The 24,361-nt window shown below is 46.7% G+C and overlaps 1 protein-coding gene across 1 annotated transcript; it reads right to left on the reverse strand.

Moving 5' to 3' along the window:
* Positions 1-1,951: 1,951 nt before the first annotated feature.
* LOC139223729 (double-stranded RNA-specific editase 1-like) lies at positions 1,952-23,593 on the reverse strand. The gene is made up of 10 exons (XM_070855714.1): positions 23,494-23,593; positions 12,135-12,209; positions 8,242-9,176; positions 6,657-6,771; positions 5,632-5,800; positions 5,070-5,224; positions 4,792-4,960; positions 3,721-3,902; positions 2,899-3,077; positions 1,952-2,128 (listed from the first exon to the last, which is right to left on the reverse strand). The coding sequence occupies exons 1-10, from the start codon at positions 23,591-23,593 to the stop codon at positions 1,952-1,954; spliced, it is 2,256 nt and encodes a 751-aa protein (XP_070711815.1).
* Between the last annotated feature and the right edge of the window lie 768 nt (positions 23,594-24,361).

Genomic DNA, 24,361 nt, shown 5'->3' on the forward strand with positions numbered 1-24,361 from the left:
GATCCAGTGCAACAGGCCTCATTTTAGGAGTTAGATGTTTTAGGGTGGAGCGTCTCATTCATTCATGCCGACAGGAAATGTGAGGATGAAAGGGTGTGAGGGGGCAGATGGGGACAGCAGCCATTCCTTAGCTTTGAAAGGGGAACTGAACTACATCAAGCGTCAGACTGGACCAGTTCTTTGCTGGCCCATGTGCTGGCTGGAGGGCTCTTCAGTACATATCTGGAGGAATCTGTAGCACTGGACCTGAATCAGTGGTGTTCTACGTTGGAGATTCACTGACTGGTGACTGAATGTATTTGCTTCCTGTTTAAAGCTTTACACTGCCACAGAAACAATCCTGGTGCCGAGAGCTCTGCTGGAGATCCGTGTTGTTTTTGTGCTCATCTGGACAAAAGCAGGTGAAAGCAGAGACAGGAAGAAGACTGAGGTCAAACGGTGGCGTCAGGCGGAGGCGCTCTGCTGACGACCGTGCTGACAGTCCAACAGTGATGCAACAGTAGCTCAGCTTTGAAAAGAGAAGAGCCAAAATGAATCAGCCAAGTGATTCATGATGTCCACCTGTGTCAAGAGAAGTACTGCTGTGCTGAAGACGCCGTTGGTTCCCACACTCTTCTAACCAGCTGTGTCTGCTGCACAACAACAAAGATTTTTCAGCTGTTTCCCAAAACAAAGACGGCGGCCTGAATGATATATATATATATCTCTTATACTAGTATACATGTATATCGATATTTCCTTCCAATGTTTGATCTTTTCCTACTAAAACACCACATTTATGTTTCACTGGATTCCCTGCTGCCTGGGTAAGGAAACACATTCACATGTCCTTTGAGCTACTGAGCCGCTCAGTCACCTTACAGTCCCAGAGGACAGTCACTTCTTTCAAACCGTCCTCATCGTCACACACCGACTCATCATTTCATCACTCTCACATTAAAAGGAGACTAAGTAACTTCTAACAGAGAAGTGACACAATCAGCCTTTTCTGAATGAACTGAATCCATAAGAGCTAAAAGGAGAACGCTGCCTCCAGTCCCTCCACCCAGGCCTGACAGCTGTGTCAGTCTGTCACTCTCATCAGCTCCACTCAGACGTCCTCCCCTTTGACCAGCGTTGGATAATGTGGGACAACAGCAGCCTTTCAAACATTTGCTCAGAGACCTTTGTGATGCCACAGACACTTCCTGATGTTACTTTGCAGTCTGGACTGAGACTCGGTTACAGCACAGAAGCAGCTCAGGACAAGAACAGCCAGGCGAGACCACCATGTTAGCTGGAATCAAATGGAGTCTAATTCGTGTTGAGGCAAGATCATGTTTGTACCTCAGAGCAAACAGACATCAGAGTAAACCTGCTTTTAAGATGGAGGGTGGAACTGTGGACGACTGTCCTCTAATGTCACACTGAAGTCTGTCCCTTTAGACATCTCACTGTGTGTATTCATGGCTTAAAAGAAAAGAAAACGTCCATGTGGCCTCAAAGAGCTGCTGCAGCTCACACACAGTTTGACGAACTGCAGCAGGACATTCTGCAGTCAGCACGCCACTGAGAATGTGGGATGACAGGACTGAGCATGACGACAGACCTTTAGACGTCCTAGGAATTTGGTATAATCATACATGCAAAATGAATACATCACTGTTTTCATACAAACAAGTGCCAGATAAGTAACAATGCTGTTTATGTACAGTGTCCTCCTCCGTTAGTCCTTGGTAGAAAGTTGCATAACTGACTGAATAATAACCTTCTTTAATGAGTCGTGCTGGCTGACGGGGAGTCTACGTGAAGGAGGCAAATCCATTCGGACATCTGGATTTGGTGCCTCTTTTCTCCCAGTAACATACATTCCAGTCCAAGACAGTCCAAGAGGGAACAATCTCAGCGCTGAAATGACCCAAACTGTGTCAGAAAGGGAAGTCTGTCCCAGACCTCCAGCAGCAGCACTAGCTCAGGTGGCTAGAGCAAACTGGTCCTGCTCTATAGGTTTCTTCACCCACGCACCCAGCCCAGCTTTGTGGAAGGCCCTGAAGAGGGTCTGCTTGGAGCTGTGGTACTCCAGCGCCGCCTGCTTGGCCTCGTGGTAGCTGCTGGGTCTCAGCGTTCTGATCCGCAGGGTGGAGGACAGCTACGGGGACAAGGACACCAGTTAGACAGACAGCTCCAGTGTCTCAGCCGTGAATGCCAAAGAAGAGAGGGCTCACCTCATGCAAACGTCACACTGATTATCTCAGTCTTCATTTTATATGCATGGGAACTAACTGGCTGATTCTGATGAGATTCAGGTATCAGCTGATGAACATCTTCAAATGTAGGGACACGTCCTCTGAGGTGTGCCTATATTCACCCAGCTAAGGAGGTGCAGAAACTTCTAAATAAGAGTCGCAGCAGAATTACCAGGTTCTGACTAACCAGTCAACTTCTTTATGTTGAGAGGCTTTGACAAATGTGAGGGAAATGTATCACACTGAGGGAATCAGGGCTGTGCCACCATGTCTGATTCTGGAGTGAACAGACAAGATTATAGATTACAGACTGTAGTAGATTTTTACACTTGTCACTTAGCATTCAGGTGAGTGAACAGGCCATGGGACTCTCTGCAGGTCCAGGTACTGGAGTGGAGCTATGAATGCAGTTAGTCACAGTGACCTTCTTTCTAGAGTCAAAGAAGAGCAGATGTGATACCTTGAATCTGAATGAGCTGCTTACATTAATGTGACACGTCCGATAGCGCTGTCTTTCTAATGTCAGTGTGAATGAGATTAAAGATGTGATCTGAGCTGTGCAGATCTGTCCTCACGCTGAGCTCTGTGATCTTACAGCTCCACCAGACTCAGATAGCGTGCCCACTGTCTCGCCTCACTACACCGCTGCGTGATGAGCAGAGCAGCACGTTACCTTGGCGTGCAGGCGCATCCATCGGCTGTAGAGGGCGTGTTTACAGAGCCTGGAGGGTCGACCCAGATCATCTTTCCCCGTGGTGGCATTGATCACCTCCAGGCCTTGGTCTCCCACCGTCCAGTTCACACTGAAGTTGGGTGCTTTGCCCGGCTGACGAGCCTCTGCGTTACTTATTCCTGTAGAAGGAAAGACGGCGCTCATGAACAAGAACAGAAATCTATTGAATAAAATAGACTATTAAAAAAGCCCCCCTGCTTTACTTGTGCATTGTACATAACTCAGACAGGACATTTTGAGATCGCACTGAATCACATATTACAAAGGACCTGAGAGGATCCTCACTCTGGGTCCCCAACACAGCCACCATGCAAAACTCCATTCACTTTTTTATGATTTAAACCTGAAAGTGTCCCGTCTGTACTGTCAGAGAGGAAAACATGTTATGTCTCGTCAAGTTTGTTACGCTTAGTTCATGTATTTCCTGTTTTATTGTGCCGCTCATCTGTTCCCTCTTGTTTCAGGCCCCTCGACCTCCTGCCCTGATTGTTTCCACATGTTCCCCCTCCCTGGTGTGTAGATTGTCTGTGCTTTCCCCTGTCCTGTGCTAGATGGTCTTGTGCCCTTTTCCGAGTGTTCCAGCATCCTGGTTAGTGTTAGTATCTTGTTGAGAGTGTTTGAGTCTAGTCTATAAGTTTTTCAGTCTTTGTTTGCCTCGTGTCGAGCATTTGAGTCCGTTTTCTTGTGTGTGCTTCTGGTCGTAACAAAACAGGAGACAGGTTGGGAAATCGGTCATTTGTAGAAGTGCAGTGTGTTTCTCACCACTGAGCAGTGGTCTGTTCAAACTGAAGGACGGTGGCAGGTCCTCGATCTCAGTGATCCTCTGGTACATGGCTCTGGAGAGGTGGTCGGCATGGTACAGGCTGCCCAGAATGATGCTGGAGAAGTAGATGGGCTCAGTGAAGTAGCTCATCAGAGAGCCCTGGAATCCCACCACGTTCCACCTGAAGGGGGGGCAGAAGGGACCATTTATTCAATCAGGCAAAGTGCCATAAACCTGTGGACTAGGATCCTCTGGTCCTTTGTTGCGACCCAGAGACAGCAGAGGTTAAACCTGAAGGAGCACACACACAAATCTGCAAAAATCAACATTGTTGTTCCAACTGAAAGCACTAATCAGATTCCCAAGCTATTATCAGCCTCCTGGAGAATCATCACAAGGCCTAATCAAAGCTCCAGTGGCTTAATGACACCTGAGAATGGAGCGATGGAGGATGTTTCAGCCTCTTTACACATGCACATAACGATCAGGCCTCCTGCTGCTCTGCTCAAAGACTTCCTTCAGCACCTGGAGAGGGGCTGCAGGCTGTGTGTCAGTGTGTAATGAGAGGGAAAACTCATCATGTCCTACAGCTGGATTAAAGGTGGTGTGGATTCATTTAGTCATTTCCACACTGTATACTCAAATCAAATGCTTTCCTTCACGGGTGCACGGGCCAAGAAAAAACACGCCGTTTCCTCCATACTTAGAGCAGATGCTAAATGGTCTGTATTTGTGTAGCACCTTTGTAGTCATTTCAACCACTCAAAGCACTTTTACATCACATCCTCATTCACACATCATTCATTCAGGAGGAATGTAATTTGGAGGAGACTGTTCTTTCACACACATTCACACACTGAAGCTGCTTCAGGAGCAGGTGGGGGTTCAGAGTCTTGCTGAAGGACACTTGGACATGCTGACTGGAGGTCTGATAGAGCCGGCTGCAGCTCTGCCTCCGTGCAGCCTGCGTGGACGTGGTGTCATGGAGCACATATCTGAAAATGTAGCCACAAACCATCTGCCATCCACCTGCAGCAGTGTGTGTGAGCAGGTAGTGGAGGAACACAAACCTGGCTATCTTGTCACTGCAGGACATGGTGAGCAGCCTCTCCCCCTGAAGAACCCCGTCCCACGTCTGGATGGTGTTACTGGAGCGTACTGGGATGGTTCCTTCACCAGACTCGATTTTAGTGCGCAGCTGCCCGCGGGCTTTTCTGTTTGGGTGTCTGTCTCCCTGGTCTGAAGGGGGGGGGGCAACAACACACTCTCATACTCAGCTAAACATTGTCATGAAAAACCTTCACAATCAAAGCACATCACAGCCTTGGGTTAATTCTTCTGCACTCACCCTCCACTCCGGCTTCGTGGGGGGAGAAGATGCGGGCGTCTCCACAGGGGGACGTGCTGATGTACAGGTGGAACTGGACGTTCTGCTTCAGTCTGAAGCCCAGTCTGTCTCCACACCTGCTGAAGATGGATTTGTGGTGCTCCTCTTCGTGGTTACTGACACACCAAAATGAAGTCAAGTGATACAATAGAAAGCTTGTGAAGACTTTTATGAAGACAAATAAATGTCACTTTGGTGAATAGTTGAGATTTTACTCCAGCTGAGTAGAAAACTTAAGAAACACAGTTTCATGAATATGTTCATCAAGATATACAAACAATCTCACTGTGATTTGCTGAACCATATTTGAGCAGCTCTAGCTAAGCTTTAGACGTGGCAGCTCCACATCAATCAAGACTCTTTCCATAAAGAGCAGGTCTAGACCAAACTCTTTAATTAGAGAGAGACCCAACGATTCAGGAACTCAACATTAAGGATTCAAGAACCCCCACATGAGCAGCATCAGATATTATATTAGGACACAGTGGCAGGAAAAAATGTGCTGTATCGTACTGTGACTCACCTGAGGAAGTGCTCCAGCTGGGTGTACAGGTACCTGATGAGCGACCGCCGAGCCACAATCTCAGCATGGCAGTCATTGAGGGCCAAGCCTCTATCGCTCATGTATTCACCATTGATGCACTTTGTCCCTGTAGACACGCAGATGACCTCAGCCTCCTTCACATCGGTACCTGTACAGAGAAAGTATGAAGATAGAAGTCTAAAGTGGGACTTTGATTTGGTGCCATCATAAACAAACTGCTGGACGGAGACCCAAAGATCAGCCACCTTTAATCCTTGCTTCACCACATCCACACCGAAGAAGTTTTTTTCATCTAAAGAGCAGAAACATGATTCCAGGGTTTATCTGCATCCGTCAGCTCACTAGGCCTGTGGGCCCCTGCTGACACTTTGGAGAAAGCTGCAAAGAGCCATTTGTCAGCAGTCTGCCAGTTCTCTACAGCAGACACACAACGAGCGAGAAGACAAGAGCGACTGTCTGGATCCACAGAAGCAGGATGTGAACTGTCAGACTGGGCCCAGCTTTCTGCATCGCTGTTCTAAATGGCCGAGATGTTCAGAAGTGGCTGGAACACATTCACCTCTACCTCAGCTGAAGAGATCCAAACAAATATCCAAGCAGAGAGGAAAGCTTTGCCAAAGAAGCCCTTCAGCTTGGGGAGTTTACCGAGATCACAAATACATCATCCCTGCTCCATCTAACATGAAGACAAACTGACAGTTTGCATTCCCTAATGCTGACCTCACCCAGTATAAACGATCCCTGGTGTGAGTTGTGCTGAGGCTAGTAGCATCACTATGTCCAGGATAAATGGCCCCTGGGAATGGGCTGGCTGTAGGTTTGCAGTGAAGATGTCTTTGTTCAACCTTAGACTACTGAGTCTGTCTTAACCTGCATCCTCACTGAGTACCAGGACCAGAAACATGGGGGAAAACAAGCACACACATATATGTATATAAAAATAAATGGATGAGGGTTGAATATTCTCCAAAGCAACTGTTTGGCAGACAAAAAAAAAAAACTACCTGTTGTCATGACGACACCTGCCAATACTTTCCGGCGAGCGTGTGGTGACGCGAAGTTGTCCGTCAGTTCGCTGAACTTGTCAACAACCAGACGAGAGACAGCATCTGCCAGGACCTGTGGTGGACAACACACACATGAGCATGAAAAAGAATTAGAGTAGAAGGCTGTAACTAAAGAAACCAGATTTAAAACATGATACAAATGACCAAACAGCAGAAGACATCACTGCCAAAGTGTGATGAAAAGCTCTTCTTATCTACACTGAAACTATCGCTGAATATTTCAATTAGAAATGCTGCACTGGTGTGAATGACAGGCAGGGATCTCAGCAGCTTAATACTGTCAAATCCTCTGCTTCACTGACTGCTCTGGAAGAAAAGCAGAGAGACTTGGAGAGGCTGGTATAATGAACAGCGGTGTTTGAATAGCACTCAGAGGCTGATGGTAATTAAGATAGCAGCTGTGTTATCAGAGTGCAGGGATTACAGGCATGGATTAGTTCATGTGTAAATAGATTCCCAGTGTATTGAACCTGTCCCTCCTGAAGCCGTCTTCATCTTCAATCAGACTTTCTCAGGTTGGCCATGAGAGGTGACATTTGTAGACGTGTCTTTCATTGTACGACAGGAGCTGACAAGGCAGCATCTGCAGTGTCTGATCAACCGGGCCACTGCTCATCTCTGACAATGGGCCTCTCGAAAAATATGGCAGCGAAAGAGTTATAAATGCTACCCAGTCAGTAGTAAGTGATGCTGTAGGACATGCGTCTGCCCTTTTCTTCTCCTAGTTTTATTTTCCTTAGTGTGGATGACGCCACTCCACCAGAAACAGTAAAGAGCACCTGACAAAAGGCCTCAATGTGTGTCTGCACAGAGGGTTACAGAAGAAATCAGGAGAAAACATGAATGCCATATCAAACGAGAAATCGAGTTCATCAGACAATTATTAGAATTTCCCTCTGCAAACGTATAATTTGTGCAACATTTAGATAGAAACATGCTTTCAGTCTGATGTCTACCTCTGTGCCTCTCTGGTCCAGTAATGTGTGACACTGAGACATCCAGACGAGCACCTCTGTCCCTTCATGTGTTTTATGTGCTGTAAAGTGGTCATAATGTAGCTCTCCAGTTACTGGTAAAGATACAGGGTCACATGCTGACTGCTTTTTGGTTCTTCACCAGTGGTTGGTCAGGATGCAGAGTTAGCATGTAAGCATCCGGCCCTTGAGACAATGCTGAAAACACAATCTTGGCCTGCTCTTCTGTAAACGGCATTGTGGGTTTCACGATACAAGCATTGATCAGTTCCTGTCTCATATAACAACTCCGGGGAACAGAAACCCAACTTTAACGTTGCTTAACTGTTAAATTGCTTACTTCCATACGTCTGACAGAGAATAATTATGAGCAGCACCAGTTGAAAAGACAGGGAACAAAGTTGCTGGTGCCACTCATCAAATAACATTTCTGCAGTGCTCATTAACTCTGTAGACTTTCCTTACTTTGATCATATCTGCTAAGAAAACATGTTGGAAAAGATAAGGTCAGCAACACAATAGTGTCATTTACCTTCCTCCCTGCTTACCTGTGGCAGGTGAAGCTGCAGTCCCTCCCTCGGTATGGGCTGTTTTGATGGCGCCTGATCCAGCTGCATGTTAAACAGAGTGGACAGAGCAGCCTGGGCAGCCCGGGCCTTGGCCAGCTTCTTGTTCCGCCCAGAGCCCTGGAAAATCTGAGCATCTACCGTCACTGACATGACAAAGTTCTTGGCATGGCTCTCCCCACTCTCTGACACAAAGTCATACTTGAGGCCCGGCCGCAACTCGTTGAGGATCATGACTGGATTCTTGCCGCTCGTGGGGGGGGCGAAGGTGGAGGGGGCTGGAGGTAAGGGGACCTGGACCAGGTTTGGGACAGGGGAAGGTAGCAAAGGGTACTCTATTCCCAACGAGCTGAAGGAACCATTGCTGTTGGGCGCGAGGTAAAATGGGTCATTTACAGGAGCGGATGTCTCAAAGGCATTAAAGAGCATGTCGGAAAAGTCAGCCTGGTCCGAGGTGAAGTCCGTGTGAACAGAGAGAGTCCTGCCCATGGCCATGTGGGCTTCAGATGCGTTGGGGAACTGGACGAAGGAGCGCAGGGCCTTCTCTGCTGCGCTCAGTTTGGCTTTCTTCTTGGTCGGACCTGAACCCTCGAAGAGCTGCCCGTTGACTTCCACAGTCATCACAAAGACAGGTGCATGGACCGGCCCGGTCTGAGAGAGCAGTTTGTACTGCAGCCCCGGCTTGATCTCATTCAGCTGCATGAGGGCATTCTTAGGCAGAATGGGCCCGGGCACTTTCTTACGCTTCTTGGGCCTGTACTTGGAATGTGTATGCCCATTATTGCCCTCCTCTAAGGGACGTTTCCTCCCACCCCCAGCACTCCCATTGGGGAGTTGAGCAGCCTCAGGTGCAACCCCCTCTTTGGAGAAGAGGTTGTCCAAGTTCTGATTTTCCTTAACATCTGTGCTGCATGAACCTGCGGTGCCCAGAAAGAGTAACTTACAATGCCTTCGTTGCAGGATCTTGTAAATGTAAAATTTAGAGATTCCTTTATCTCTCTTTGTAACTGAACAAGTGATGTGTGTTTCTTAATCAATACTTATGTGGGAAAATATAGTGGCAGTAAATTCTATTGGTACGAGTGAATTCTAAACACATTCATTAATAAATGACAACAAAAACATTACACACAATCAGGACCAATCTATGTACCATACATACATTTTAGCAAGGAAAAGGTCGACATTATGTGTTCCCCTGACCTGAGTATAGCATGAAACAGTAATTTCAGCCATTTGTTGCAATATTCTATGTAAAATTGAACAAATTACAGGATAAATTGTAAACTCAAAGAGCTCTTTAAATATGTACTTTTTCTTTCATTTCCTTCTGAGGACAGTCTTCTGCGTTTTAGGAACACATATCACCGTGCCCTGTTAACAAAGCTGATGGAACTTAATGTAAATTTCCATTTATAACATCCTCCAGCAAAAGCTCGATAGGTTACTCCTTTCGGTGCTCAGGACAGAAAACAATCCTATAAAATGCAGGTTTAGAGGGGTTGTAGGAAAGATGGGGGTACAAACAAAGATGTCAGCTTTTGCCAAAATATTTCTGCATTTGAATTAAGCCTGAAGAAAATGCCAGAGAAATAATGTGAAGTTATTTGAGTGATTAAACATGGCCACTGCAGACAGAAAACATCAGCTACGGTACATTACAATACATGTGGCTATAAATACAAAACAGCAATAAATACAACAAAATTAAAAGCCATTAACCACAGTTCAGGCACAGCAGCGCAGAGTTTTGTGCCAAACCTCCAGTATGTAATTTGCCAATAGCCGTTCCATTTTGGATCTGGTTTCATGTTGTAAATCACCACACTTTGTTGAGCTCCGTGGCCAACAAATCCCTCATCAAACCTTCATTTTACCATCTCTCTTAGATCTTCTCTTTTGTCTCTTCTTGACACTACAGGGATCTGCAAAGACTAAAACAATGCTGACGTATACAAACAGGTGCTAACGCAGCCACACAGCTGATAACGAGACCGGCTGACTGAGCATGGCCGATCCCTTTATGTTTTATGATCCATCATGTTTAAGTAAGAACTTTTTTTGATAACTTGGGGAGGACGAGTGCTTGGCCTCAGCCTACCACCGATGTTACACCAGATTCTGCCACCTGTAACAGTGCAGCAGAAAAATCCTTTCTCAGTCATAAAGTACACTAATATTCCTGTTGTGTTTTTGTGTTAACATACGTAAGCCTCTGTAGCTGCAGTGCACCCCTTCCCCAACCCCCCAGCAAGCAGCAACGGAAAACTGTGCCCGGACAGGGTTAATAAATGCCACTGAACAGTGACAAAATGTGTGTAGCACACCCTCTCTGTGGTTTAGGTGGAGTAATACATAGTTTTTTACTAAGATGTCTTCATCTTCATCATCTTCATCACCTCCCACTAATCAAACTACCTGAAAAGATTTGATAAGGGACTAGAAAGGATTCAGATTTGATAAACATTTTCTGAATTTAGTTTTGCTAACATGCAATACAGCCCTATGCCGAGCCCACTGTCGTTGTCAGGCTTTATGCATTCTGTAATGAGCTGTAAGTGAGCTGTGAGTGTACAGTGCCTGGACGGAGCTGAGTGCTGTTCAGTAGTCTGTTGACTACTGCAGGCACAGGAAACAACAAGCATGCAAAAGGGGGCCGGGAGTCAGACACGAGAAACACAAGAGCAGATAATGCCCTGAGCAACAAGAGGGGGAGAGTGATTATAGGTCTGCTGGGGAGGAGGGAACATATTGTCATTGTTACTCCACTGAAACAGCCAGTGCTGAGGCTCAGCGAACACATCGTTCAGCAGAAACACAGATTCTCTTCATAAATTGCAGGAAAAATCAATCCATTGGGGAATGGCAAGTTGAACTGTCCATGGCTCTGAGTGTGTTTTAGCGTGTCCAGTTGTAAGGTCAGCACTGAACGTGTTACTGGCACCTGATATTGGATTTCACTGACTTACGGTTTATTATTTTAGCGAAAGAGCCCTTGAACAACCTTGACCACTCCCAGCCTGTGGCCAACTCTCCCTACACTGCCAAGCATAATCCACATGTTCTCCCGACCGGTTTCACTTTAGCTCCCGCTGACAGGGACAGGATTACTGCTGTCTGAACAAATAAAAAGCCTTTAAAGAGGCTCCATCAGTTAGCGCTGAGGCAAAGCATCAGCAGGCTGAATCACAATGTAAAATTGGCTATCTGGTTTATGTCTTCAGGCGCAGCGACTACTTTCAGTCTCCCTGACAGTCAGATTCGTTCACTCATGAAAATGGAATTTCGTCTCAGCCTGATGCCTGATCATATCATTTTTGCAAATAAATAGCCAACTTATCAAACATCCTTTCCCTGTGAATAAAGGAGCATGTGGATGGTGTCAGGTGAAGGTAAAGCTTTGCGTTGACTTAACTTCATTTAGAAACTTGCTATATTCATCCTTCCCATAAAATCCCTTTGAGGGTTGCTGAAATAGACCTACGTTCCAAATCCAGAGGTGGATCTCAGGTGGCTTTGGGGAGCTTTTTGGTTGAGAATAAGGGGATAAGTTTAAAATCTGCCTTGAAATCTCCCAGTAGACACACCCTGACCCTGGATTAAGATCTGACTCTGCCTCTTGAAGATAATTGGATGGAACTGGATGGTTCGTTGTCAGGACAGTCTGAGAGTCCACAGTGAGAGGAAGCTCAGTGCTCTGTATTTACTTTAACTATGTGCATGCATCCCGTGACCTGGACAGAACCAGGGTTCCAGCATCATTCTCAGAAATAGAAATGTTCATAAAAACGCGTCTACAGACTTTTGTAAACAGTCACATTTCACATTTGAACATAGATATCTTGTTTAGACTTGAAATAGAAAAATGGACTCACTCATGCTTTCTTCTTTGTCCCCTTCCAAGCTGAGCAGCCTCTGTTGGTTTCGAGGAATCCGAGCTCCAACTCGACCTGGAGGCAACACACACAGTTGACAAAGTTCAGTCAGAGACAGTCGTGAAGGAAGTGGGCAGGAAATGGTTCCACAGTTAGACTTGGCGGAAAAGGAATCACAGCAGCAGTGTGGATTCTGCCAAGAGAAACAATGTGAAAACATGTGGCACATACGGAGGAGCCTGTGGAGGTGGAGTGTTAGGACCTCTGAGCACATACTGCCTTCTAGTTTCATGGCAGTGTGTTTCTAACTTGGAGTCTTCAGCCACAACCGACGCTGACTCAAGTGACCTAAAGGCTTCATACAGCTTTGTCACAAAGGCAGAAGAGCTTCCCAACACCTGGAAACACGCTGGTCAATGAACGATGCACGTTAGCTCCAACACTGCTCCACATAATCATTAGAGATTACATTTCATGTGATGTTAGAGATCAGCTTTTCATTAGTAGCAGCATCATTAGCAGGAACACAGTATTTCAGACCTGTGAAAGCTCACAGTGGATCAGACTAATAGATCCAGGTCAGCTAATAAAACTTTGACAGCAAAGTGCCATGAAACAGTCTTTTTAACCACACCCTATAGAAGTTTAATGTTTGAAGATTGGAGAAGGTTTTGTACTTTTGTCTTTTGCCATCTGATGACAAAACACTTCCTTGCTTGGGATTTGGCTTCATGAGATCCATGCCAAGCCAGAGAAGAGATGGGTGACTTTCATCGTGCCGTTAAAGCCAATAATGGGCTTTTTCTGACAAACCTTTGAGAAATCTAACACTGACATCCCCTGCTAGGACCGATCCAGCCGTGTTCCCTCAACACCTCCTTTGCTCAGGTGTCACAACTCATCACCCAGCTTATTCTCCCCTTCGGCTAGCCCCCTCCACCTCCACCCTGCCCTGAGCTACTCCTGTCAGACAGAGGCGCTCGTCTCTCAGGCTGATAAGCAACACTGAGCTACCATTATTTCCTCCAGCCTAATCAGGAAGCTGTCACTCAGCGTGCCATCCCTGGACATAAACAAACAAACTGAGGACGGCAGACGTTGTGCGATAATTACTGTCGATTTACCTAGGGGAAGACGGGTCTGGGGGGTGCTGTGGTGCTGTAAGATTATACAGGAATCGAGTCAGGTTTTAGACCAACCTTGACTCTCAGCTTGTGTTTATGGGACAGTGGGTGCACCGAGGCTCCGAGAACCTTTTACTCCTGAGTGTTCCACATGTAACAACACTTCAAAATAAATAAATTACTCAGAAACTATGTGCCCTTTTTAAACCAGAGAGCAACAATGGCCTCACTAAACATCTGAAAGTAACAGAGAAATGCAAACAGCTGCGCTAGATCCTCATATGAGTATGTGTTTCAGCACCACGGACAGCCGCCCTGTTACACTAACCCAGCAGTTCAGTGCTATACTTCCTTTAAGTTTGAGCTCATGTGACTTTTAGTCACTATGGGTCAGGCTCCAAAGACACTGGATCCTACATTTCCCATATTGCAACATAGAATCTCTCATCTGACCCTCCCTGCCTGGTAAGCTTCCATTCTCACACCGACATCTGCAGGTGTCAGGCTGGTGCAATGAGGAGCAAGCTCTCCGTCTAGTGTTAGCAGACAGATGAATGAACACAAAGTGCAGTCAAATACAAAAGGAACCCAGCTGCATGAGCCGAGGCAGAGGTTAGGGTTAGTAGAGGAAAAGAGCAGCAGGTGGCGCCTCTAAAAATCTGTCAGCTTAGATTCACAGCTGTCTAGCTGGCAGATCCAAGCATGAGAAACAAAACTCTATCTTACCTGCTCTACACGTGACTACTGAGGAAAAAAACACAACAGCAGCACCTATTCACCCATTCCCTACGAACAATGTCTAAGTGTGGGTGCACAGCAGACTGTGAGCAAACTGACAAACTGATCCCTGCCCAGTCCCAGCTCCGCCATCTTTTACAACGTCTGAGTTGAAGCAGCCAGCCTGGGGCGATGACATCACTGGGGAGGAACACGAGACCAATCACTGCAGAGAAACCCCCCGCAAGGCGGAACGGCCCAGGAGGAGAAGGCCTGCAGCTCTGGAGACACAGGAGATGTGGACCACAAGGCTAAGAACAGTGCAGAGCAACAACAGCGGCGTAAAGTCAACCCATCAGCTAACTTTGTAACATTTGACGGTGAAGAAACTTTTGATGTGTGCAACACGCCATCACAGCCGAAACTATTTCATGAGGCTGTTTTGTTGTCTCTGTAGGAAATCCACCCATAGAAGTTGTTGGTTCCTAATGTTTGCTGTACTTTGTAGTTACAAGTGTGAAGACCTCAATTAGACCTAATGAAATGGCTAATCAGCTTTCCTCTAGAGGAGAGCAGAGCGAGACTCCCAGCCAATGGGACTGACAGGAAAGGCTCCAAACTCGGTCTGTATAATCACTCCTCCGTGGGCAGATATGGCCTCCTGCCCTGCTGCCACTCAGCTGTGTGCCTCCAAACGCTGGAAATGACAATGTTATCAGGATGCTCAGGCTCCATTGTGTGAGACAGGCGGAAGGAGAACAGGGCTTAGGTTGCCTTTCTCAAGATAATGGAAGAAGAAAATTAACTCAGAGGAAGTGAAATGTCAACAAATGTAGTTATCAGAAGGCTTGTCACCGAAACACAAACTTTTGAGGTTTTGAAAATTGTATAATGCTCATTCAAAAACCTTGTCTCTCTCATGATGAACTGTCTGAATCCCACACAGGTTAAGGTGAATTGCTGCCACTTGCAACAGGATGTGGTTTATCTGATGCAGACAGTGCTTTGTGTGCACCGTTTCATACAGACATATTACTGGAAGATTATTTAGTGAGCGGTAATACATAACGCCATCAAGAAATGGGAAAGAAAATGAGACTTTGGAGGATAAACAGTCGGCAGGAATGGAAAGTGGCACGTGTATTAAAGGATTCTGCGGCCTAACATCCATGTTGTATAGAGAATATGTTTGTCAGACAGGCAGGGCAAATACAAATGTGTAGCCTACTACCACACTGCAGCCTCAGATCACACAGCGCAGCACGCTGTTGGGCCTCACCAAATGAAGTGAAAGGCTGCCAGGACAAGAAGCCAGTCTGAACACTCAGTTGGTCTTTTTAATTGGTTAGTGGATCTACCGTCTGCCATGGCTTTGTTGCTCCCTCCTGCAGGGGTGAGAATTATTAAAATAATACACTCCATATATTCGTGGACACGAGACAGGAAGTTGGGGGCACGAGCCAGCGTCAGCATCTGTGCAGCCCTCAGGACACCCCATCAACAAGAAGAGTTTGGATACCAGCCATCAGCGGTAACTAGCGACTAAGCCGACAGTGATAAATGGATTCTGGAGCCTTTTTCTGGTGCTTGAGGCGAGTTCCAATGATAGCCACGAGAGAAAACAACTGCAAACAGCTGTCAGAAAACTCTTTTAGTGGCCTAATGCAGATGGATCGATCTTGAGGAGAAGCAGACAGCGAGGAGGGAGAACGGTGACCTCAAACTAGTGACACAGACAAAAAAAATAAAACTTTCCTGAACATTGCCAGCAGCGCTGAGCTGCTCTCACACACAAACTCCATTTTCTCCCCATGAAATGGCATTTTGAGATGTGCAGAAATTGGACCCTGACCGACAAGGGTGTGACACATTGATTGGCCAGGGAGGGGTGATGAGATGGAGGAGGGGGAGTCTGGAAACACTGGAGGGAGGTTTGATCAGGTGGAGAAAATGTTGTTTATCCTTCTACCTGGAGGAGCTAACACCCCATCATCGAAGGGCCTCAGTCACAAAACAGGACCTAGAGTTTGGCAGAATGTAGATGTATCTCAACTGTAGCAACGAGGCTGAACAAGACTATCACTAAATTAAGACATTTCAGTAAAGTTTGCTCAATTCAACAAGATAATTGCCTGACCTTTTCAGCTGGGAGGGTACAAACAGAAAGCTTATTAACCTGCACCTTTCTGGAAGTTCCTGTTTTAAATTCACTGAACTTTTCACAGGCTTCTGGAGCTGGATGGAAATGTGACATTTGCAGCAGATTACAAGAAAGTCATCACAGAATCTGCCTAATGTAACTGCAAAATCATTCTATTCAATCACATGATGAAATAAGTGAATGAGGCAGCGGGCGGCACACAAAACACACAGCGGCTTCGTTTTCAGAGGGAACGGGCGTGAAAAGTAACGGGAGAAAAAAATGGAAGAATCTTGTTAACAAGGTGGAAAAGTGAAGAGAGTCTGGGCTCAGGACCTGTGGACACCCACAGTTCTCTATGACACACACCCCCGGCCTGTTCCCAGCACTGTGTGTGTGTGTGTGTGTGTGTGTGTGTGTGTGTGTGTGTGTGTGTGTGTGTGTCCACTCTCCAGACAAACAGCTCTTTTATCAGCACGCATTTGACTGAAGTTGGTGTTCTTGTGTAATTCTTGTTCTTTCTTTTGTCCACTCAGACTGACTGGCCCTGCTGGTTTGTCTGTGGGCCCCACGTCCACTGTGTGCTGTGGATGTGAGCTGTCAGCTTGATGCTGTGGTGACCATCATGGTCACTGTCATAACTTAAAGCAGTGAGTTAGTAAGTGACACTGAGCGCCTCTGTAGCACACTGCATCCACCCTGCTCCCAGTTCACACTGTTAATTGCAGCAGAGGTTATTTTCCTTTTTCCCAAAGGAGCTCCAGTCGACGCACCGTGGAACACTGCATTCATCCCCCTGAAAGACACCCCCCATACAAACAGAGCATTCCCCTCTCTGCTGTGGACATGGCACTGTATGAACTGAGCAGCAGCAAAAGCAGTGCTGTGGCACAGCCTCTACTAATCAATCATCTGTGGTCAGTCGGTGCTGCTCTCAGAACGTCACACAGACCTGGAGAGCAGCGTGTTTTCTCTGATGTGGCACCAACACAGCTCAGCTACAGGAAATTAACTCCTCACTGCTTCCCAAGGACACATCTCAGACTTCATCTACATTTTCACAGGGACTCTGTGAAATCTTGGTGACGGCTTTAATTTGCTGTGCGGCCATGGCAGTAGCTGGGGGGGGGGTGGGGGCTGGGGCCAATGCTTTATCACTATCACACACTATTGACACTCACTTAACCAACAGGGCTTCCATGCAGACCACCACACAGAGAGGCCAGGAGCAGCGGCGGCCTTCCCATAGCCAAAGCAATTAGGTGGATTATCTGGTCCCACACCGCAGAGGGGACAGTCGGGGGGCGCTCTGATAGCACTTTGTAAATGAAACCACTAGTGAAATAAAGCTCATGCATTTAGCTCCAGGTCATGTGAGGATGGTGCAGATCACCTGGAAGTGATCATCTCCCTCCTCAGAGTGTAGACTGGATCAGGTAGCTAGTTACTAGTCACACACTTTCTCAGACTCACTCCAGTATTCCACCAACAGTCACTTCTGCAGAGCCTCTACTGGCACATTGTTTTCTCATCTGATCCATTGTTAAGATTAAAAATAGGGATTAGCAGCTTTAACACTCATGTTTTAGTGCACACAAGAGAGCAGGCTAGAGGGATACAGCAGGTCAGAGAACACAGGTACAGGCCCTGTGGTCACATGACCACTGTAAACACAGCTCTTCTCTTTGTTTCCATCACCTTTCCCACTCCGTCACACACAAATTCAACCAAAAGTGAATACTCCTTTCTGGAAACACAGAGGCTTTGTTCATGCTTGAATGTTTGAATGTAAGTATGCATAACCTTTTAATGTAGGCCTCCGGTCTGCCTACAGACGCTGTGTAGCCGGACTGCAGCTGTGGATGCTTACACAGTGCAGCAGGGTTCCGTTTAACATCAGCACAGGTAGGCTGGGCCTCATTCGCCTGAAGACTGCGCTGACTACATGCTTGTGACAGCTGTGCTTGTGGAACCAGTAGAGCAAGAATGTTTTCCCACAGCAGTTCATCTCCTTACGGCGATCATTTTGCAGCTCGCACAGAGCTCTGTGACGCTGTAACAACGTATCACCTTCACGTCAGAGACACCACAGCCAGAATCTGTGTGACCACAAGAAGTCAGAAAAGACCAAAGACTGGTTGTTCGAAAAAGTGACCAATGCTGTCACTGTCGCCTCACATGAAGCTGGCAGTGCGCCTGCTTCTAGCAGGCCCTTGGGGACAGCTCCAGGCCGCCAGGTGCTTTTGGTGCACCTGGTTGGAATGTCAGGTCACATGACACCCGCTGGTCTAAAAAGGCTTTTCCCCATATTCAAAGGGAAAGAGCTGTAAGGACAGGTAAATGTTTCTGAGTGTTACAGCTGCACCACTGCTTGGTTTGATTAGTGAGGTTAATACTGATGACTTGAGAAACAGTATTTGTTAATAAAGACTATATACTATAAGTCTATACTATACTATATCCTCCACCAGAGGGTCTGAGGTGACAGGCTTTGACTTTGCTTGAGCTCAGTCATTTTCCTGACTTTGTTATTCCTCAGAAGGTCTCAGGAGGTCGGCATGAGAGATTTCAGGTTTCCCTCACACTCGCTGACCCTCCTCCACCCCATTCTCTCTGCATCACTGGCCTCGGCGTGCACCACAGATGGCTATCGCTGTACTCCTCACCCCAGCCAAGGCCGGGCCAGGTCCTCTGCTATCTCCCAGACAGGTCGGGGCTCTGGGCTCATGTTGAATTTCACACCCCGCAGCCTCAGGATTAGTGAGACCTGGAGGTGATGGACGGACAGGTGGAGGTGGAGGGGGGGGGGGGGGCGGAAGGCTGGAGCTGTCTACTGATGCCTAACAAGCGGGGTATGTCTCTGCACGCCTCGCTGGCCCTGTCCATGCTCTGCGCTGTGATTGGCTGCGACAGTCAGCACATTGATGCCATTTAGTGCTTTGTTTGGAAGTTCTCTACAGGTGGACACGTGCTCACATAGATGCAGGGGGTGCAGCGCTTCATCACTGCTTATTTATGATGCAATTTGATCTAAATCCGATCCAAAGATGTGTCACACATCCCCTCATGTCTTCAGATCTTCTGTACTGGTGGAGAATCTGCTGTTACACTAGATGTTTGTTCAAAGCAGCTGTTTTACCTCCATAAGAACATGTTGACTGCTGATGAAGTATTAGTAGTAACACTCTGCTATTTCCACTCGGACACTTTTACCATGGCTGTAAAAGCGTAGTAAAGAGTCGTTTCCTCAGCAGAAATCAATTCAAATAAGCATCTTTTACATTTTGTAGGAATCATTAGAGAAAACAGGCTCATGCAAGTGCAGCTTCTTCTGCATTGCTTTGTTCAGTTTGGCTTATTTCTGACACCTGACCAGAGCATTGCACTTTGGCAAACATGGTTTGTCTTTATCAGTGGCAGATGGGATGATCATCTGAGGCAGCTCCTCTGATAAAATGAGCAAATTCTAAACATAAATCTGGTCTTCAATTATCTTCAATGAAAAGTCAATATTAGAAAACGTGATCTTTACTCTGCCTGGCCGATGGGACCTTTTGATGGACAGAGGGGGTGGGGGAGAGGTGTTGTGTGTGTCGGGGCCCCCAGTGGAGCTCAGCACCCTGAGCCTGGGGGTTTCAGAGGAGAGACTGGGTTATCAGCCGAGCTTCAGGCCGAACCCGGCTGCAGGGCGAAGGGAGGGGGGAGACGGGTAAGGGGAGGTGGGGAGCGGTATCAACTCCTCCACATCACAGCGCAGAGGCTGTTTGCCAGACAGAGATCTGCGGTTTTGGGCCGACAGACACATCCCTTAGCGGCGGCGTGCCGTACACGCCTCACAGAGCACATCGGCTTATACCTCGTCTGAAATTCACTTTTGCTCCCAGTAGATTAAACTCACACTTCAGTTCATCTCACAGCACCTCGCTTAGCAGGGACACGGAAATGATGGGCTTCTTACTCGCCCCGCATGCAAAGTATGTACAATGGCTTCATTTTTTATACATTAATACTGTTTACTACACTCTCCATGAATAACTGTTGCTAAATTGAATATTCCCGAGTGGGATAAAAAGATGAAAAATCACAGTGCACCTGCTGCTTTGGCTTTTCGTGCTGATAGCTGAAATTTGAATTAATGTGAGGATTAAGTGCACTTGAATTTTGCAGCCAGTGAAAATATTAGCAGACGCTTGCCATCATGCACAGAGCCAATGAAGCAGGATGGAACAGAAGATGAGTGAGGCAGAGCTGCTCTGTTCATCAGGGTGGAATCTCAAGAGCAGTCACATGTTCAAGCAGACACCACGACGAAGCCTTAAACATGCCTGACACTCACTAAGTGTTGAGGAAATGCTTCTGCAAAGGGCCCACGGTCTAATGAGCTGAGGGAGCGGACCAAAGTGTGGCAGAGTGAGACGACAGGAATGCTGAGGCCTTCTAACCAGCAGGAATCAAACGGAGCTCATTGTCCAGAACACTTATCCCTAACAGTCTCAGGGGGTTGGAGCCAGTCCCAAGGGGATGATTAGATGGTCTCTAATCATCAGAGATTTTAATAAACATGTCTGCTGTCCTACCGAGCCTTCAGTGACAGACTTCCTAACCTTGAGGAGTCGATGACCGCTCCTCCTCACACACACTAGATCACTAGATCTTGTCTCTGATCACATGTCTGCTTTATTTGAGATCTCTGTCCCTCATACAGCTAAACCGTGTGCTCACTGCTGTTCAGCTCTGTGCTGCTGAGCCTCCCTCAGGCTCGTCCCTTCGTTTTAGTGCCGAGGAGCTCACCTCACTGATAAACTGTCAAATCTGAAAAGACACCATTAACAATATTCTTACAAGATTGGATCATTAGATCTCACCACCTTCTTAAAACCTCCCCCACTCCTCCTCCCCCAACCCTCCCTCTCATGATCCATCCATCACTGTCACTTGTTCTGCTGTTTTTAACAAAGTTTGAGCCTGCATCTCTCTCGAAAGAAATTATTGGTCATATGAAACATTTTCCCACCTTTAAAAAAGATTTTAAGACTGTTGGACCAAACATCCAGAAAATTATGAACAGCAGCTCACTTCAGGCATCGTACCAGCTAATTCTAAACATGTAGTAGTTCAAGCATTCAACAAACATCCTTTCTGGACACTTCAGTCTTTCTCCTGTTTTAAAGCCCCTCACAGCACTCAATCTGCCACTTCAAACTTTTCATGATCTTTTATCAGCTGCCGACTGGGAGGACTCTGCCATTCTTATGCTTTTAGGTCTCACTGCTACATTTGAACCATTAGCCCCTTTTCCACCAACATTTCCAGGAACTTTTATTACCAGGAATTTATTCACCTGGTAAAAGAATTCCTGGTAATCTGTGTGGTTTGTTTCCAGGCTGATGACGTTCAGCTTCTTCTAATCTTGCATAAGTTTCTTCAACTTTTCACGAATCTGTTTCGGTGTGTGTCCTACATTTACCTCCTCCAGCGATTCTTCCACAGACTCGGTCGTCCCGCTGAATTTCTTCCTCTGCAAAGACGCTGAAAAGAGCCTGGACCTCGTCATCCGTCCGCTTCTCGTAGCTTCTCTTCTTTTGCTCCATTTTGGTGGAAAAGGGGCTACAGACCAGAGGATTCTTATTACGTAAACATGATGTTGGCCTGCTGGAGTGGTTCAGTCTTATCTGACAGATGTCTTTTTGACAGCCTCAGTGACTGTGTCCTCCTTAGCCCCTCAGGGTTTAGTTCTCAGCCCTATCCTTTGTTCCCTTTCTCTGCTCCTCTTAGTTTCCATTCTTAAAAAAAATGTTTAAATTTACCAAATTTACCTGCTCTTGAGAGGCTCTTTAAAGCCATCACTGGACTGTCTCAAGGACATTAAAGCTTGGATGCCCTTAATTCTTTAAACTCTAATAAAAGTAAAACTGAAATTCTGATATTGGGGCAGAGAGGTGGCTGGAATCTAGGATCCAACTGAGCCCTACTGGACCTTACTGGGTCTGACTGAGCCTTACTGAACCTGACTGAGCCTTACTGAACCCAACTGAGCCTTACTGGACCGACTGAGCCTGACTGGTCTGACTGAGCCTGAATAATTAGTCATTACTTTAGTGTGTGTTCCCTGAACATACACACACATTATATAGAAACCATCTCAGCTTTGTGAAGTCTGAGCAGTGTTCAAATGTTGAAGCTAAGCCTCATTTCAACTTCAGAGCTTTAAGCTTTACGCTCAGGTTCAGACTCAGCTCCTCTTAAATGTGACCTGCCCACTCTTCAGTCACTTGCTGTCGATGAATGATGATGAATCCGTAACCACACGACTCTCCCCACAGCCACTGCAGCACACCGGAGAACTCCCCAGCAGCATCAGAGGCTCTACAGCTGTCAGGCATCTCACTTTAGGCGGATCATGAACAGTCCAGCTGTATTATTGAGGAAAACAGAAATATTCCTCTGCTGAGACCCTTAAAACGTCTGCCAGAGCACATTTCATTTCTCATTTCACATTTCTCAATGTCAGGCCAAAACGTCCCAGAGAATGTAGATAAATACATGCAGAGTCTTGTGACATTGTAAGGAATTCTTTTTACAAACCCTATCACCTGATTGGTCGAAATGGCCATTGATGGTAAGGGTAACATTACCATGATTCTTCTGATTCTGAACTCTTGTCAGTATAAAGACGCTTTATTTGACTGTTAATCTTTTACAGTTGCTTTATCAGTATAGTACTTTGGACTTTGATGACAGTCAGTAATCATGAACATCCAGACTGATGCTGACAATACTGGCAGTAATAATTCCCCCAAGCTCCATCAAAGCACAAAAACAGTGACAAACTGGGCTCTGACCCCTGGGGTAGGAGAAACTGACTGTTTTGTGTAGGAAACACTTGAAGGAACAAAAGACAGCGATGACTTGTATAAAAGCACCAAGAGAAAAGTGTTGTGTCCGTCCAAAAGATGAGCAGGTCTGATTCTACACACACTCAACGGCACATTATATGACTTGCTTTCTATATATTATTATTATTTTATCTTTAAAAATATGTTTTCTATGTGAAATACTTGCTGTTTGAAGCGTTCCATGCTGTTCTTGTCCATTTAAAGACGTGTTCAAAGCTTGTCTTAGCACCTACAACACTAACATTCAGAATGAGGAGAGTGAGGAGAGAGGAGAGATGAGATGAGCTCAGCCTTGAATGGTAGACAGTGGAGAGCTTTGCCTTGTTCTCAGCAGCACAGACCCATCACAGCAGACAGCAAGGAGCAGCTCTGAAACACACCAATCAGATCCAAAGAGAAGCCCTGAGGGACTCCTCTGACCTTCCCGTGATGAGAGTAAAATCACACTGTCCAGAAGTCAAACTAACGGAGTGGAGGAATACCTTTGCGCTCGCAGCGTTTCTTCCTCCTCCTCTTGAACCTGCGGCGGATCAGGCAGGAGTAGGCTGCACTGCTCTGACAGCTGTCCAGCAGCAGAGCCATGGCTCAGGCTCTCACAGGCTGCTCCCCTTCCTCCTCGGCTGCCCTGCAGCTCTGATGTGCTCCTGGAGCTACGTGTAGACACACAGCACCCACACAACTTTGGACCGCGGAGGGGAGGGAGGGGGAGGGACGGGGAGGAGCAGCCAGTCTACCATGAAGCAGGCAGAGAGCTGTTGGCACATGGACTCACTGTGGTAAAAGGCTGTCAGATAAATGGGCTGGGATATCTCCTGCTCCTCCCCACTCTGTCTCTCCCCCTCCCCCACCCTCAAATCCACACTCTGGGCTCTGATGAACTTGGCAAGCGCTCTTGAAAAAATACCAAACAGTGCCTTTTTGAACAGGCATCTGACAAGTGCTAAAGACTGAGAGAGCACGTCCTAAAGGTCTGCAGCATCAGACTGACAGCTCCCACATTCACTTCAATGAGCCCCATGAGCTGGCACAGCTCTTCCATCAGCTCTAAAGAGCTATTTAGCCTTTTTAGCCCCGTTGTTTTGGTTTGCAGTGAGCAGATTGGTTCAGTATCACAGCTGTCATCAGTCTGGTTGAGCAGCTTTAAGTGAAGAAGCCCCCTGTACCTCCCTGTTCAGCAGCACTTAGGAGCTACACAGCCTCATACTTTCCATGGAAGTGTTGCATTTCTGCTGTGTTTTGCTGCAAGAATACATCTTTAACATATCTAAATGCCCCATTAGCTGCTCTAAACATCACACTTCTTACTCCAACAGTACAGTTTTTAAAGTGTAGAACATGCACCGACGAAGG

This window comes from Pempheris klunzingeri, chromosome 24, assembly GCF_042242105.1.
Source record: "Pempheris klunzingeri isolate RE-2024b chromosome 24, fPemKlu1.hap1, whole genome shotgun sequence".
NCBI lineage: Eukaryota > Metazoa > Chordata > Actinopteri > Acropomatiformes > Pempheridae > Pempheris > Pempheris klunzingeri.

Excerpts from the sequence above, each read along its gene's own strand:
- LOC139223729 (XM_070855714.1), bottom strand. The coding sequence starts at position 23,593 with ATGGCTCTGCTGCTGGACAGCTGTCAGAGCAGTGCAGCCTACTCCTGC. Across the intron at positions 9,177-12,134 it reads GGACAAAGAAGAAAGCATGA|GTTCATGCAGCACAGATGTT; the intron begins GTGAGTCCATTT and ends TGGGCACCGCAG. Across the intron at positions 6,772-8,241 it reads TGCAGCTTCACCTGCCACAG|GTCCTGGCAGATGCTGTCTC; the intron begins GTAAGCAGGGAG and ends TGTCCACCACAG.